The 19,029-nt window shown below is 27.4% G+C and overlaps 1 protein-coding gene across 1 annotated transcript; it reads right to left on the bottom strand.

Annotated features, from left to right (window-relative positions):
- Nucleotides 1-1,614: 1,614 nt before the first annotated feature.
- On the bottom strand, nt 1,615-11,767 carry LOC112801977 (lupeol synthase). The gene is made up of 17 exons (XM_025844950.3): nt 11,392-11,767; nt 9,947-10,132; nt 7,859-7,948; nt 7,271-7,468; nt 7,047-7,116; nt 6,778-6,944; nt 6,096-6,284; nt 5,894-6,007; nt 5,649-5,768; nt 5,436-5,558; nt 4,743-4,898; nt 4,392-4,438; nt 4,114-4,257; nt 3,796-3,973; nt 3,393-3,473; nt 1,923-2,006; nt 1,615-1,814 (listed from the first exon to the last, which is right to left on the bottom strand). Exons 1-17 carry the CDS (start codon nt 11,584-11,586, stop codon nt 1,704-1,706), a joined length of 2,253 nt encoding a protein of 750 aa, XP_025700735.1. The 5' UTR covers nt 11,587-11,767; the 3' UTR covers nt 1,615-1,703.
- Nucleotides 11,768-19,029: the final 7,262 nt, after the last annotated feature.

Raw genomic sequence — 19,029 nt, 5'->3', positions numbered from 1 at the left:
GAAATGATTAAAACAAATCACAGCCAAGTAGCATGCTAAAATATTTTTAAAAAATCGAAAAAATTGATTAAATCAGTAAAACGATTGAAACAATATTTTTTTAAACAAATCACAGCCCCCAAAGTGGAAAAAACTATCAAGTCACATTCTAAAATAACCTGCCAAGTAACATCAAAGCCAACAATTCACATCCCAATTTTAATCAACAAGTTCCAGCACAATAACCATGTAGCAAGGTGAGGTTTTCACTTTCAGAAATTCAACAACCAAGCGATATAAACAATATCCAACACTAGATACGGCAGCAATAGGAATCAGGAAAAAAATAATGAAGGATGAAGATCTAGTCTCAAGAAGTATTAAATAAATCTAAATGAACGAAGAATATAAACACGGGTGATGAAGTCCTAAACAAGGCAACAAACATTAAAAATTGAAAAGCATCCGAACGCATGCCAAAATAACCATCCGAAAGCATGCTATAATAACCATCCAAACACTTTCAACTATAGGTCAACAATAGTCAACTAATCTAGGTGTCATAACATGTAAAGGACCAGACAGCGAGCGAAATATTCTATGCTAGTGGACGAAACTTTTGCAAACCTTCCCGCGCTAAGATTATTTCAATATCAAACATGTACACCTACCGGTTCTTATGCACGTTCCGGCGAATCGAAATTGTAACAATTTATTTGTTCACTATGTAAAACCAAACACCAACACAAAGGTCAATGCATGTTATTCCAAAAACAACAAGAAACAATTATAATCACACACAAAAAAAACTAAATACTTCTCACTAACCTCCTTCGACGGAAAATTCGTGGGCACCCCTCACTGGGTGCTACATGCGCCAAAAGAGGAGTGCGATGGAAGGTGGAACGCCGGGTCTGGTCGTGCCGCCAGTGGCTGGGACTCGGTCGTTTGAAACAGCGCTGAGGAAGGGTGAGCCGCGGTGTTCCGGTACGACGCTGACGGTGGGTGACCCGGGGTAGGTGTTTCGGCTCGACACATCTTCGGTTGAACTGCCGGCGTCCTGTACGCCTGTGACCGAGGGCGAGCCGCTAGAGTCTGGTGGGCGGGAGACATGCGACGGAAGCTAGCGGTGAAGGATGCCCAGTGCTGATCAGAGTTCTATTGGGGAAGACGGTGGGATGTTCAACATTGTTTTTAAAGGGTTTGGTTTGAAACGTCACGATAACGAAAAAAGAGGTGATTGAGAGAAAATTAGGATTACTGATTTTTTGGTGGTGGATATCTCAAAAATAAGCATCACTTTTGAAATAAGGGTAAATGTGGGTAATTTTAATTTTTTATTCATATTGGATCAAAGAATCAGCTCATTATACACATTGTATACTTACTTCATTAGTTTTCTAGTGAAATTCTTCTAACAATTTTAATATTCAATTAACTTAAGATGACATTATAAAATACAACGTTGATTTATTTTATATAATTCCACAAGAATTTCTAATTATTAGTAAAGCTGATATCTTTTACATATATATATATATATATATATATATATATATATATATATATATATATATAGTAGTTTCATTTACAACATAGATGAGATGTTTATTAAGAAAGGACTACACATTTAATTTGCACACGTGAAACATATAGTTTTTACGTTAATTTAAAGGCAATGACATAATTATTGGATTTGATTATAGTCTTCATCATCTTCATGCTCATACATATAGAACTCGGCGACGATATTCTCCCAAAGCCCATATGGGAAATATGTTTCGATACGATGCGTAATTTAGAATACAGTTCCTCATAAACACTCCTGTAGTTTCCTGTATTTTTTTAATGGATAAACAAAATATTAGTGAGAGAAACATAGATATAAGATGTTAAGCGTTTTAATTGTAACTAAATTAATTAGTTTAGTGAAAATTAATTACCTGCTGAGGAAAGTCTCCGTCTTCCATTTGTGAATTGATTAGTAACTTTATTCCACGATGTATGGGTGTTGGATCAATTTCAGCCTTTTTATTTTTAAACAAACATTAAAATTATATATTAGGAACAAATAACATAATCAGCAACAATGTTCGGTTTCATTGAATAATTGTTTCATTTATGTTTTTATTTTTCAATACAAAAACTTTTCATTTTGTTTTCAATTTATTTCGTTTTCAAGATTTTATACATAAGACAATAAAAGTAGGAAAATATTAATGAGAGAATTAAAAATCTCGAGCATTTTTGTAACTAGAATTGATAGTAGCTAAAGAAAACTAAACTCCTTAAACAAAACAAACTAATTCATTTTTTTCATTTTTAATTCAAGCTTCATTTTTGGACTTGAATTGAAACCTCTTTTCAAACAAGCACCGAATTCTATTGGGCAAACCCACAACAATACTTGTTCAAGTATCTAGGCCCAATTCATTAAGACTGAAGCTTTTGATAAAAATGGTTTATGCAATGATATTGTTGAATTTGTTTTATGGACTTGAGTCATATTGTTGATTAAACCACTTTGAGAACCAGAATGAATCAATGGCTAGAGTTAGACCCATAAAATTTGGGAACTAGTGAAAAAGAACTCAGTCCAAGAAAGGAAAAATGGACCAAAAAGGGGAATTATTTAAGTTGCAGCTGAGTCCTTAGTCAAGTGGCAAATCATGCCCCTCCAAAAAAAAAAAAAGTGACAAATCAAGTGGCTTTTAATATGCTACACTCGGGTTCAAAATTTGGCAAAGACTAAGTAAAACCTTAAGTGTATAAGTGTGTAGTATGGATGAGTTTGTGATGTAATGTCGACTAAAAATAATAATTTAGGTTTAATTTTAGTGTTGTAATCTTATTTGGGTCTTTAGGCCTATTTCAATAAAAAAAATTTTCAAGATTTCAAAATTTCCTAGTGACTCTTTATAAAATCATTCTATATTAATAATCCATTCTGAGTTATATGAGGTGTTTGATTTGTTTCAAGTAATCTTAAAGGTTTGAGTGGGTTAGAAGTAGTAGTTTTATGAGTATATATTACAGAATCTTAAACCGTATGAGTTATGACTGTTTGGCTCTTTTATTTGAATGTTTTGTTTTTGGAGTCTTTGTATTCTTGACTTCTCTTTTGGGGAATTAAGCATTTGCATATATTAATTATTTTTAAAAAAAAATCAAAATGATCTTATGCTGTCTTTAATATCATGTATTCTCTTTGTCTAACAGTTTATTATTTTCTCAACTTTTTGTTCATCAACATTATATTATCCTATTATCCTTATCAATCACAAGAAGAAGATTTGTTATTAGGTAAAATATTTAAATCTATCTTTTAATAAGCCTTCCATTTAATTTGGACCTTAAAGTCTCAAAAATTATGAATAAAGAATATGGAGATATGCTAATTATTACTAATTAACCTGGCCAGCACCAATAAGGGATAGCAAAGCCCATGAAGTTTGAACCACGTTAGCACGATTGCCTTCTAAATTTGTATACACCTATTTGTCAACAAAAAAAAAAACATATTATGATAAATCAAAATATGTATAGACACAACAAATTTTTTATGCATAAAATATGATATTAATCTTGTTTGAATTGTACCACACACATTACACTTGAAATCTTTATATTTTGGTATACTAATTTCCTTTGAAGGTCAATTTACATATGATAAATCAAAATGAATCACATTATCGTCTAATCTTAAAGAATCCACCGCAATTTACCCCCGATTTATTTTTCTTTGATTCTTTGTACTCTAATATTTAATTTGTACTGTGGAGCATAATTTCCAATAATATAATAATAATAATAGACCTTGTTTTGACTTGATAAGTAACTTTCACTCCAACCACCATTGGGAAGTTGCTTGGACAACAGAAATTGACATGCTTTGCGCAATGAAGCACTGTTTTGATAGTTCTTTCCACATGCTCTCAGTCCCTTTACAGCAAACCAAGTTCCATAGGTATAACAAATACCCCAGCAACCATACCTATACAAATAACTTCTTAATTAATTAGTTATAACATTACCAGAAAATTCGTGATAGATTTTGTGTGTTTGAATAAAAAAAGCATATATTATGCATGTTAATAAGATGACAGTTATTTGAATAAAAAAAGTCAACAATACCATGAGCCATCTGGATTTTGTGTGTTTTCAATGTAATGAATTGCTTTAGAAATGGAGTGATTTATTTCTTTTCTTCTGTGATTTGGATATAACTTTCTAAATAGAGCCAAAGCTTCCATTGCTGATCCTGTGCATTCTACATACCTATTATTTCATTCACAACATCAACCATATATATAACAAGTGGCAAGTAAGATTGTACATAAGGCTAAATAAACAATACTAATTCAATTAATAATTCTAACAATAATAACAACGTATATATGTAATAGTCTTACTCCATCTCAATCAGAGTATCTTCAAAGAATTCGGTTGGATTGAATTTCTGCAATGCACATAATAGTTTCTCACACTAATTAAAACACTGTTTCTAATATCATCTATTAAAGAATTTTTTTCGATAATTAAATTACTAATAATTGAGTTAACATGCGTCTTGTACTTTTAAAAATATATGTTAAGGATATTAATTAAAAAAATTATAAAAATTTCAATTCATAATAATTTTAATAATATTTCATAGATAATATAATCATGAAATTAAAGTTTTATTTTATATATATAACTAGATTTTCCTTAATTAAAATGGAACTATGTATATGTATGTGTGTGTGTTTTTTTTTTTGTACCTCTAACCATCGATAGGCTCTTTGAGGTTCCCAAGCAGGAAAACCACCATTGTTGCTCTGTAGAGAAAGGATGACATTAACAGCATCATAGAATCTCTCTGATTCTATTTGTTCTCCAACCACATCAGATGGCATTTTTGACAATAAGAGCGCAGCCTATAATTAAATTTAGTAGCAAGTGAGAGAAATTTAATTAATAATTAGTTCATAATGGAAAAACTATCATGATATTAGACTTACCATAAAATAAATTTAATTTTAATGCACTGTAATTATAAAATTTAAACATTTCTCTAATCATATATTATTGTATTAGCAAAAATTTATAATAACTCAATTATTTACCACGTGAAAAATTTACGAATTAAAATAAATGATTGATTTTATTATAAAAAGTACTTTCACAGTTAAGTGTAAATCTGTGTCACTGTTTGATATCATATTATAAAATTATTTATCTAAAAAATTTTAAATTATTAGGTCAAAATATATAATTGATTATATATCTAACTTATCTAAATTAAAAGATTAATTTGGAGAGGATTTGTATGAATACTATATATAAGATAACTTTAAATTACTATATATTAAATAAGATAACTTTAAATTACTATCTTCTTAAATTACTCCTCACTAAATTAGAAATTACTTTATAAATTTATTAATTAATTTATTGGAAGAATTTGTGTGAACCTGTAATCCTTCAGCTGTGCAATCAGAGACTTGCCAACCTTGGTCATGCATTGAGAATGTCCATGAACCTTTTGAGATGTGTCTATACATTCGCATGAAGTCACCACTAGGGTTTTCACTAACCTTCAATTTCAAATTAAAGTCTCTTTTAATAGTATAGATATGTATAATGAAGAAACATTAATTAATTAATTAATAGTTATTAATTGGTACCTGTGAAGCCTTGACAAAATCGTGAGCTTTTTTAAGTGTAGGACCGTACTCTTCACTTAGATTACAAGCAAGTATTGCTTGTATAGCAAATGCTGCATCCCACGTTTGACTACCAAAACTCTACATATCATTTTGAAGAACAATTATTAATTACTATTTTTTTATTTCATTTAGCGTAAAAAATTTTTACATTTTACATCTTGTTGTATAATTAAACAAAATTATTTTAAAAAAGCAATAATTACTTGAATTTTCAAGCCATCTTCGGCGAGCCAAAAATAATCAGGAATTCGAGCTAAATGGAGTTTGTATGCCTCCGAATTAGGATCTTCAACCCAACGCGCAATCAAACACAAAACCTGCATTATATCATGATTTTCATTTGCTTCAATTGATCATATATAAGATTATTGTAAATGAATAAAATATAAGATTATTTATTATTACCTTCTCTACACTTCCAATGCAAAGGTATCTACTATTCTCATCCTCATATCTGACATGACTAATTGCAATTTCTAATGCTTTTTGTCTAAGCTTAGAAAAGGGCCAAGAATTCAGCAAAGGCTCTCCCACGTGATGAAGAAATCCCCATAACATATCTTGAATTAAAGGATGTGGATAATACAAATCCTCCTATATATATATATTTGTATCATGTATGTCATTATAACATTAATTAGGGATATAAATATATAAGACAGCGTTTGAAAGAAAAATTGAGACCATAAGATTAGGAGGAGATTGAAAAATAGATTAAATCGAGTATTTTTATTATATTTGGTGTAAAATATATTAAATTAATGAGTATAATTTAAGATAAATATAAAAATTGAAGAATAATAAAATTTAAAAAATTAAATATAAATATTTTAAAAAAATATATTATTAAAATTTTAGTCTTTTATATTCTATTTTTGAAAAATACTAAAAGAACTAAATTTTATATTCTAAAACTGAAATTTTAGTTCCAATATTTAATTATCGAACACAATATTGAATCCAATTCCTTAGTTTTAGTCTCAATACTCTCTCAAAATAAATAGTACCTAATTGCATGCATGACACAAAGCACAATATTTAAATGAGTATTAATCATTATTAGAAATTAAATAAATATTCAATGAACCTTAGCAACACAATTTCGAGCTTTATTCCAGTTGATTTGATCATAAGGTTTATTGTACATTTCTTCTCTCAAAGATGTGATTAAATTGGTGACAGGACCCACAAACTTCTTTCCATATAAATATGACATTGGCATATAAACCAAGCGACAGTAGCATAACATATTCCCTGGCACAATATTTGTTAAAACCACTTAGAGAAATTAAATGGTAGTACCAAAAATAAAAAAGAAAAGAGAATAACAAATTATGAATCTTGAGATATATATACCTGGGTGAACAGAGATGAAATTGGGAACAAGCCAGAACTCTGGTGGAGACCACTCATAAACTCCAAGTACCTTCACCAATAAATCAAATTAAACATGATTCATATTCATTTTAGATAGAAAAAAATAATTTACTTATTCAACAAGTAAAATGAAGCACATATACATTATTAACGACTAAATTGAACATTACTTGTAATAGAAAAATAATAGTTGATAAGTTTACCGAAACCCAGAATTTTCCCCATGAAGGAATAGCCACCAAACCACCATGGTCAAGGATCCATTTTCTGGCTCTAGCCATTGCCATGTCTTCACCATCTTCAAGTCCTTCTCCAAGTATTCTCAAAGCAATGTAACTCAATCCTGATCCAAACATTGTGCTGTGTCCCTCTATATGAAAACCCCAACCTCCATCTTTGTTCTGTCTCATTAATTACCATGGGAAAATGCCAACCAATAATTCTATTGGGTATTCATCTTTTCACTTATTGACAATTTAAATTAAATGGACATGCTTCCTTAAAAAATATTTTTTTTAATTTTTTATAAAGATATTTGTTTAGTAACATAACTTATAAAAAAAAAGTAACTATTTAAAGAAAATAACCATATTTTTAGATAAAGATAATACTTTTATAACATCTTAAAATCAAATTCAACAATCAAATGGATAAAAAAATATTTTTTCATATGAAAATAGTAAGAGTCTTCATTGTGGTATTAAAAAAATTACATAAATTTTATATTATATCTTTATAAATATCCCATGCATGAAAATGGTGAAGAAGTGTATGTATATAGTAGTAGCTACCTGGTGATTATACAAATAACGAATAATTTCTTTCTTGTGTTCTGCTCCTAAAACAACATCAAGGGATCCTGTAATATATAATGTCATTACCTGCACACATGATAATCATGGTCAATTAAATCAATAATTAAAGCTAAAAAATACTCATTAACATCCATGCATATATATTTATATTTATATGATATCATCTCAAAAATAAATAAGATTACCAAACATGATCAAATGTAATGCCAGCACTTACTTAGCAAAGTGACATAATTATTAATAAGAGTTAATACTCAAAATCGTCCTTGAAAGATACTCGATCTCCATTTTGGAACTCAAAAGATAAAATTAATCGAAATCGTTTCCGAAAGATACACGACTTGGTCACATTAGTCCTTTCGTCAGTTGGATGATGATGTGGTAGGTTAATGTCACGTGTCACGAGATGATTGGTTGACGTGTCAGGTCAGTGACACGTGTGTCACTTGACATGTAAAAAAGTTATTTTTAATCAAAATAGTCTTTCAAAGTTCAGACGTAAGTCATTTTCATCCCTAAAATTTTAAAAATTAATCAAATTAGTCTTTATATAATTTTTTATTTTTTTTGATAATATTAAATTTGAAATACTTTTTGATACTACTAATTTTAATAGAAATGTAATTGACAAACAAAAAATTAGTAATTGTATCTTTTCTTCTTAAAAATTTTGTCAATAAAATTATCTCTCTCCTTTAATTCTTCTGAAAATCTCTCTTATTCTTTTCTATTCTAAAACATTTTTCTTACATTATCACATTTTGCTGGAATATATATATACTCAAAATTGAAATGTATGTATTTGTTGACCTAAACAAAGTTATATGCTCAAAATCAAAGTTTATGTATTAAAAGAAAAATTATATAATCTATCTCAAACATATGAAACACACAAAAATTTATGTATCAAAAGAAAAATTATATAATCTATCTCAAACATATGAAACACACAAAAATTTATTATGATAGATTATATGTGTATTTCATATGTTTCATATGATAAATTACATAAATTTTTGTGTGTTTCATATGTTTGAGATAGATTATATAATTTTTTTTAATACATAAATTTTGATTTTGAATATATAACTTTGTTTAGGTTAACAAATACATACATTTTAATTTTGAGTATATATATATTCTAGCAAAATGTGATAATGTAAGAAAAAGATTTTAGAAAAGAATAAGAGAGATTTTGAGAAGACTTAAAGGAGATAGATAATTTTATTGACAAAATTTTTAAGAAAAAAAGATACCATTACTAATTTTTTGTTTGTCAGTTACATTTCTATTAAAATTAGTAGTATTAAAAAATATTTTAAATTTAATATTATCAAGAAAAAATTTAAAAAAATTATATAATGACTAATTTGATTATTTTTTAAAATTTTAGGGATGAAAATAACTTACGTCTGAACTTTCAAAGACTATTTTGATTAAAAATAACTTTTTTACATGTCAAGTGACACGTAGCACGTGTCACGTGTCACTGATCTGACACGTGAACCAATCATCTCGTGACACGTGGCATCAACCCACCACGTCATCATCCAACTGACGGAAGGACTAACGTGACCAAGTCGTGTATCTTTCGGGGACGATTTCGATTAATTTTTTCTTTCGAGGACCAAAATAAAGATCGAGATATCTTTCAGAGATGATTTTGAGTTTTAACTCTTATTAATAAATATAAAAAATAATATATATATATATATATATATATCATAAAATTATTCATTCCAAAAGTTTAGACTAATAGGAGAAAACAATATGAATAGTTATATTTCTAACACTCTCTCAAGTAAAAGTCTCTTTTGAATTTGTTTGATTCTTGTATAGACATTTTTTTATTTGCTTTATCTTTTTTTTTTTTTACTTTTGGAATTCACTAAAATCGAACTCTAGATCTTTTGAAAATACCATATCATAAAACTATTCATCCTACAAACTTAAATTGATAAGAGAAGAAAATATAAATAGTTATATTATTTCTACCGATATAACAACTTTGTATAGCAAATAGCATAGAGGCTAAAATTGTAGTATTAAAATACTAAAGCTCACCAAAGGTTGAAGGAAAAATAAAGGGCCAGCAGATTCAGCGGGCCAGTGACCATCATGTGCTTGAATAGAAGAAAAGAAAGTGAGAGATCTTCTCATTGTTGTAATCAATGCTTCTTTTGTTATCTTCTCTTCTTCTCCCACTTTCACTGCTTCTGGTATTGCTCCACATCTGTTCTCTTTTGTGAGCTGCCACCGGTTAAATGCATTTCAATTTTTGTCAATACTCAACCACCCCATGACCAGAGTCATAAGTGAAGTGATCAAGTGAGTCATAGCAATAATTGTTTATTATTGTAAATGTGAAGTTGGCAGAAAAAGAAGAAGAAGAATAATACTTGATTTGACTATATTTTAGCTGATGAAAAAAGATAATAGTTATATTTCTAATATTTCGTAAATTTTTATTGTACGTATTGTATAAGTATTCTATTGACTCTTCGTACCTTCCCTTAATATATATATCTACTTATTCCTACTACCTTATAGTTGAAAGCTTTCCTATAATAATAATAGGGACATGGAAGAGATTCGGTATATTTCTTAAAAAAGATCATTTATTACATATAACTCATGAAATTTGTTATTTATAAAAATAAGCTAAAACTTTTTAATTGGAATATCATGCGCATTCAATTATATTAGGTGTACATTACAATCAGTTGCTAAAATTAATTATTTGTGTAGAATACGTATTAAAATACAAAATATAAAATACACGTTAAAAATAAATTAAACTACATATATATTTATATAAAAATATATTTTGGTAATTAATTTTAATGTGTAAATAATATTTTTATAATGCATTATTATCTTTACTATATATTTATTATTATTTCAAATTTGATATAGTAAACATGAAAAGTATTTTACATAATATATGATATGTGCTCATATTTAGATAAGTAATTATTTATGGATAATTTTTTATTTATTTAAATATTTGAAATAAGTAGGTTTACGATATTATAAAAAAATATTATGACAAAAATATTTCAGAATTTGATCTTTATTATTTTTAAAAGAATGATTTTAGTATAAAATAAATAAAAAAAATACATGCAAATTTTATATAAATTAAAAATCAACCATAAAAAATAACGGTATAAAATATATTTTTCTTACAAATGAATCATTAAAGAATGTAATGCTACTTTTTAAGTGGTGGTGGTGGTTAAAACAAAGTGCAATGTGAGTTGTGGGAGGAATGAAGTGGTTTTTCCATGTAATAATTTAAAGAAAAATGTTGATATATATGAGGGGAGATTTTCAACTTAAGAGAAAGTGAGACAGAACTAGTGATGTATTCTTTTGAAGGGCTACAATGCAAATTGAAGATGGAGTTTTGGCATGATGTATGGATAAGGGATGGATAAGGAATACACAACAAACAAAAATCGAACTCTAACTCTTTCGGACATTGATACAAACCATTGAAAAATTACCTGCATCCTCATTAAGAGGTCAGAACTTTGTTTGATGGAAAATTTATTTTTAGTGAACTCTTGGCGTAGCCTTTCAACCTCAGCACGTTCTTGTGGTGTTCCTGCATTTGGATCGAATTCCCAATGTTGTCTTCCTATGAAGTTGTTCACTGAAACCAAGTTCTTTCCTCCTTCTGCTATCTTCAACTTCCACATCTTCAACTACTATGTATGTTTCTGTTTTTGTTTGATCTCTTTTTACTTCTCCAGTTCTCCCTCTGTTGCTACCTCTTTTGATGAAACCACAGAGTATGTAGCTTTATATAATATACACTACACTATGCAACAGAGTGAAATAATTAAATTTTGATTCTTAGACTATGTATCTATAAGAGAAATTAAATCTATTTATGTGCCTCTTTCTTAGCTTTTTGCTTAAATTTATGGAAGATATAATTTTATGACATCTAATTAGAATTTTAATAATTGAAAAATCTGGATTTTTAATTTTATTATTTCTTTAAAAAAAATAATATAAAATAAATAAAAATAAAAAATTATGTAAAAATGTAAACAAATTTAAAAAAAAAACTCTTCTACAAAAAAGTAAGTTAAAAATATAATTATTTTTATATTTTTTTATCCGTTTTTAAGTTTTTTAAAAAAACTAATTTTATGAGAATAACTTTATGTACTATATAGTATGTATCCAAGAGGGTGAAATAGTTAAATTTTGATTGTTAGACGGTGTAAATTATTTTTAAATTGTAATATTAACTTTCTGTATATAATAACGCGCCACTCACATTGGACGTTAAAGATAACTTGCGGAAGGTAATAATATTTTTTCAATAACTACCGAAAGTGTGTCCTAAATTTCAATTAGGCAAGTATCATCATATTAAACTAATCGGTTCCAGCCTCGTTAATTTATAAAAAGATTGATTTTGTAATTCATTATGCTCATTAATTTTATATTGTTATTCAATTTTTATTTTATTTTTTAAAATTCAATAAAAAATATTTTTTATATAATCAAAATATTATAAAATTTTAAAATATATTCATTATTTTTTGAAATGATATTTTGTATTAAAATTAATAAAAAGTATTTTTTATTGAAATAAAATTATAAATTTTAAAAACATGCTCACCACTCTTTTAAAATTATATTTTTCACTAAATTTTACAAAAAAAAAAATTCAAAGCATACAAATTATAAATTTCTAAAACATTCTTGTCACTCCCTAAAATTATAATTTGTGACAAATTCTAAAAAAAATTGTCAAAATAAAATATTATAAATTAAAAAAAAATCTTAATTTTTCTTCTCAAATTGTATTTTGTACCAAATAAATTTTTTAAAATATCCATTATTCTCTTAAGATTATATTTTGCTTAAATTCTATAGAAAATAATTTTTTTCTTAAAAGTAAAAAGTTGTAAATTTCTAAAGTATACTCATCACTCTTTTGAAATTATATTTTGCACTATAAATTATATTAAAAATAATATGTATATGAACACAATTTATTTATGATAAATAGAAGTATCACTTTGAATATGTTATTGTTTTGTCGATTTTTAGCAAATCGATGGTGGTTCGATATCTAATAGTTTGGGAACAAAATTTACTCCTATTTTGCAGGTACCAATTTTCTATAAGTGTATCAAAGTGTCTTGAATTAGACGAGTATTAAAATAAAGGGTAAATTAAAATTTGTAAAAGAATAAAAGAAGTGAAAAACAAAGAATTCAAAAAGTAAATTGACTAAAATAAAAAAGGGTTGCGTTGAACTTTAAAGAAAGTAATAAAGATGCGGTCAAAGAACTTTGGACATAAAAATTAAAAGTACTGAAATGTAAATTAAATACGAAAATTAAACATTGCTTAAACATAAATTTGCTTGAAAGATAAAGTTTTACAAGAATCATAAATAAAAAAGATAAAGATAATGGAAGGAACCCTGCAGAAATTAAACTCAAATGCAGACTCATAAATTCTCTAGGATGTGAATGTGCTTGAGTGTATTTCTGAAGAAAGATTCCAACCCTTATTTCCTAAAACTTGCTAATATTTATAATCTACTTCTATAACCGACCATTAATTGCATGGTGCTGCCTTCTATGCACATTCTCAAATAATTGTTCCCATTCTTTTGCTGATAAACGTTATCCATAAATTCCTCATTTGAAAACAGCCTTCAATTTCTCTACTTAGTGTAACTGTTCGATTCTTTATTTAAACTTCCGTTCGATTCTTCAATTGAATACCTATTCGATTTTTCAAGATATATAAATCGAATATGTGTAAAAATAACTTCTAATAAATGTATGCATGTGCATTATTTCGACTTTCGTTCCCATCCTAACATCTTTTTAATATTTCGAATTATCTTATCTTAATCGAAAATATTTTTTGACTAACAATTATAAAACTTAAAAGAATGAAAAATACTACCTTTGTTCCAATTAAGTATTTAGTTTTAAAACTTTATTCGGTTCCAACAAGAAGAGACTAACTAAAAGAATTAAGTAAATAATATTTATTATTGTTTTCATTACATGGAGTGGAATAAAACGGATCACAATGTTCATTGGTCATCTTTTTTATTTTTTTTAAAATTAGATGTAAAATAAAAAATACTTTTTATATTAATTAATTTTGATCTAAAATATATTTTTAGAAAAGATATGGTTATGTTTTATAAATTTATAAATTTTTACTTTTACAATTATTTTGTAGACTTTGATACAAAATATAATTTTAATAGAATAATAGTATTTTTAGAAATATATAACTTTATTTTAATAAAAAATATTTTTAGTATTGATTATAGTGTAAAATATAATTTCAGAAGAGTGGTGAGTATGTTTTAAAAATCTGTAACTTTTATTTTGACACAAAAAATTTTTTTGTAGACTTAGGGCAAAATGTAATTTTAAAAGAATGATGTGTATTTATAGAAATTTATTTGGTACAAAATATCATTTTAAGAGAATAATTAATATATTTTTTAAATTTATATAGCATTTTATTTTGACACATTTTTTATGGAATATACCACAAAGTATAATTTCAGAGGGTGATGAGAATGTTTTAGAAATTTATAATTTTTGTGTCGTAAAGTTTAGTGAAAAATATAATTTTAAAAGAATGGTGAACATGTTTTCGAAATTTATAATTTTATTTCAATAAAAATATTTTTTATTAATTTTAATATAAAATATCATTTCAAAAAATAATGAATATATTTTAAAATTTTATAATATTTTGATTATATAAAAAATACTTTTATTAAATTTTAAAATAAAATAAAAATTGAATAACAATATAAAATTAATGAGCATAATGAATCGCAAAATCAATCTTTTTACAAATTAACAAGACTTCAACCGATTAGTTTAATACAATGATATTTGCTTAATTAAAATTTAGAACACCCGTTCGATAGTTATTGAAAAAATATTATTGTCTTGATCATAAGATGTTTTTGGCATCTTTATGTGAGTAGCGCCCTAATAATAATTATAGGTGTACAAATTAAATTTATCTTTCCCATTCTCATGCAAATTACATATATATATATATATATATATATATATATATATATATGAGAGTTTTTATATATGCATATTATATTATATGAATAAATTATCATTTCTATTCATAAAAGTTTAAAATGCTGACAAATGTATCCACAAAAAATAAAAGTAACTTTATACCTATAAAAAATAAATTTTTACATACAAATATATCCAAACTTTAAAAAATTATTTAAAATTTTCAATTTGCCCTTTAAATATAATCTAATTTTATTTCCCATCTTCTCTCCCCCAATTCCAAACTCTACGTCTCTACCACCGTTCTCATCCTTTGCTATCCCATAGCCATCAACATCACCATCACTTTCGTTGCCGTTATACTCAACTCCATCTTCATCATCGTTGTCTTCAATCTCATGTACCTCAATAAAATCATCATCGTCCTCCTTGTCTTCATCTATCTCCTCTCCAGACTCATTATCCTCTTCATCAATTATAAAAAAAAAAATCAAACTTTAAAAAAAATCAGGCACCCTACAAATCAGTAACACAAAAAATCAAAGTGAAGGAGAAAAGAACCCGCGATTGAGAAACACAAATATGAACATTGTAGAGGCTTTGACGAACTAGGACTTCGACGAGGTGAGTGAGGCTAGGAAACTAAACACCATCGCTGTTGGTAATATTTATTTGTCAAATAAACGTTTTAATTTCTAACAGTAACTCTCTCTCTTTCTTTGAATACAATTATTCAATTAAGCTAAGCAAACAAAGCACCCATGTTTGTACAGAAGGGAGAGAGAGAACAAAAATAGTATAGAGACAGAAGATATGTCTATTTTTGATACCTTCAGCGGCGATCGACTCCGATCACCACCAAAACTATGCCGACGAAGACAACTTCTCCGGATACGGCGGCTACTCCAGCTTCTCCGGCAGTGATGTCCTCGTTGTTGACCACACTTCTCCGTCTACTTCACCGGACATCTTCAGGTTCAGCGATTTAGATCCAAGTTACTCCTAGTCTTCCTTCGAGTTGGTGCATGTAGCAAAAAATGGTAACGACAACGGCTACCACGATGACAATATTTTCATCTCAAATGAACCAATGCTTCCAGCGCCCACAAAGATGAAATCGGAGGAAGGTTATGCCCTTCGTAAGTGGCACTAGTAAGAAGTGAGAAATGCTGGAAAATTTGGGAAATTTGAAATATTCAAAAAACTTTATTAAGGATGTTATTAATGTTGACGATGAGAGGAGAAAGAGGTTGTTGAGAAGAGACAGAAATGTCGAAAAGGGAATACGGTGGATTGAATTGCCAAACCAACAGATTTAGGATCAAGTCTGTTGTGAGAGATGATGTGGAGGAATAAAAGGCCGTTTAAAAATTTTAAATAATTTTTTAGAGTTTGAATAGAATTATTTATAAAAATCTATTTTTTGTAAATATAAAATCACTTTTGTTTACTTTTGTTTTTGTATAAATATATTTGTGAGCGTGTTAAATTTTTATGGATATAAATAATAATTTATTCTATATTATATGATATGTTTTGATAGTATTAAATATTAATAATAGATATGGAAATAACATGTGGAGATCCTGGTAATCTGGTATGCTGGCATATATTGACTTAATTATAATTTCTTGTGACTTTTTGAGAGTTCTTTTTCTGACCACTTCCGCAAGGAACTCACATTGGCGAAACTTGACCACTTTGTCACCAATATAATATTGTTTACCAAGATATTTTAACCCTTTTTTATTTTTTGGTCAACGTATTTTTTTTAGTGACATGGTCAACATATTTAATAAACTACATATCCGTGGATTTTTATCACATGCATGTATAATTGGGTCTACATAGATCAATTAATAATTTAACTAGTCACCAAAAAATTAACAATTTAACTAGTACACTGTAAAGTTAGTGATTGATTAAAAATAGTATAAAGAGCGGATATATGAAATCTCGTAAAAATGTGGTTGATGAATACGTACGTTGAAAAGTATATTGGTATTTTATTTTGCGATTTTGAATTTGAGTCTCAAAAATAAAAAATAAAAAATAAAAAATTATATGTAGTTATTTTTATGTGAAATTATTAGTTGAAAATTTTTAAATAATTTAAAATATTTGATTATATTATTATTTAATGACTCTCAACTATTAATTTCATAAAAAAAATTGTATGTGAATCTTCATTATAAAAAGTTCTCTATATTTTATGGAATTTGAGTTAAGTTGATAAAAATTAGTCAAACTCTTTATCATCTGTAGACAAAAATATAAAATCAAAATAAATATTAGTATTGGAATATATATTTTGTTACTTTTGAGCTTTCTTAAAATTTTGTAAATTTGAATTATTAGAGTGATGAACTCACTTAGTTTGTCTAACACAAGTGTTTGTGTGGAGTACGAATTTTATTTTATATGTATTCAGGGGCGGAGCTAGGTACAAGCAAAGGGGGCAATGGCCCCCCTAATTTTAATTTTTTACATGTAAATTATATATAAATTTCAGTTTAGCCCCCCTTTAAAATTTTATTTTAGTCTTATTTTATTGTGTAAATATTTTTCGCCCCCCTCCAATATTTTATCTAGCTCCGTCCCTGTATGTATTTAATAATTTATTGACAAGCGCAATAAATTTTTAAATAGAATTTCAATTTGCGACAGATTAATCGATAGATTAAGAAATATCGTGCGAACAAAAAAATTATCTTTGAACTTTTATCTTCTTTACTTTATTTCAAATCAATAATTCCTTTTCCCCTTAAAAGCACAAAAAAATTATCTTTGAACTTTTATCTTCTTTACTTTATTTCAAATCAATAATTCCTTTTCCCCTTAAAAATTAAATCACACTCTAACATCCACACGTTTATGATATTTTCCATATTTACACGGTTACACCGATATACATAGTACATTTACAACCACCATAATTCTATATGATACCCTATTCCAAATTCAAACCCTTCCGTCAAACAAAATAGAAGGTAATATGACACCGTATACCATTACCTACTTGTTCATCAAAGATACATTCTATCATAAGTCAATTGAATGATGAATTCAGTAACATTTATAAAGTGTTAGAACTGTTTCTTATTATTATGTGTTGCATGTGTAACATTGTTGGTTTATTCTTTTTTGGTTACGTTCTACTTTATTAGGGGTGTGTACATTAATTTTTGCATGTGACCGCTGATATTTTGCAACAAAAGACAAAAGATATCTAAATTCCGAAGACAAATTAATCGACATGCTCTGCATGCATATGTTCGTTGCACCTAACCATCCATGCATCTCTTTTAACATTTTTCTAAAATCAACTATATAATAAAATTAATCGTCAAAATCAGCTGTTAATACAAAATATTTATATATAAATATATAATAACTAATTTTAATAACTAATTTTAGTGTATAAATAATTTTTTATTAAAAAATTACCATAAACGAGATTATGATTACCTATTCTATAATTGTATAATACAAATTTGTAAGATCGAAATTGGAGGTTGCAATGGGGATCTCTTTGCTCAAAGTTAATGTTTCCACAACGATGGAATTGTAAATGTAAAGAACTTCAGCGAGCAAGTAATCAGAGGTCCATGAGGACCATAGATGGATATCATTTTTCCTACCCTTTAATTTATTTATAGTGTTCGCAAGGAAATTCGAGGAGAATCCGGGTATAGATCTGTTTCGGATTTAGATAGGATCTTATACAGGTATGATCCAGATTATGTCTTTTTTGAGACGTGAATTGTCTTAGGCCCAATACACTTTTTTGGTGATGTAAGAAAGAAAAAAAAAACAGTCAAAACTTGTTTTATTTAATATTCATTAATTATTGTAAGAATTAATGAATGCTAAATAAAATAAGAGAAAATGACAAATAGGTCCCTGACCTTTTGCCCTGCGAACATTTTCGTCCCTAAGTATTTGAAAATACTTTTAAATCCCCGACCTTTACAAATCTTGGACGGTTGAGTCCCTCCGTCGAATTGCCTCCGCCAGACCCGTCGGAGAAGTCTGATGTAGCTCCCTTGAGGATGACGTGGCCCAACTAGTTGACACCTGGACTGCTTAGTGGAA

The sequence above is a fragment of the Arachis hypogaea genome, chromosome 5 (genome assembly GCF_003086295.3).
Source record: "Arachis hypogaea cultivar Tifrunner chromosome 5, arahy.Tifrunner.gnm2.J5K5, whole genome shotgun sequence".
Lineage (NCBI taxonomy): Eukaryota > Viridiplantae > Streptophyta > Magnoliopsida > Fabales > Fabaceae > Arachis > Arachis hypogaea.
Note: the sequence above shows the minus strand (reverse complement) of the source record. Positions and strands in the feature narration are given on the sequence as shown.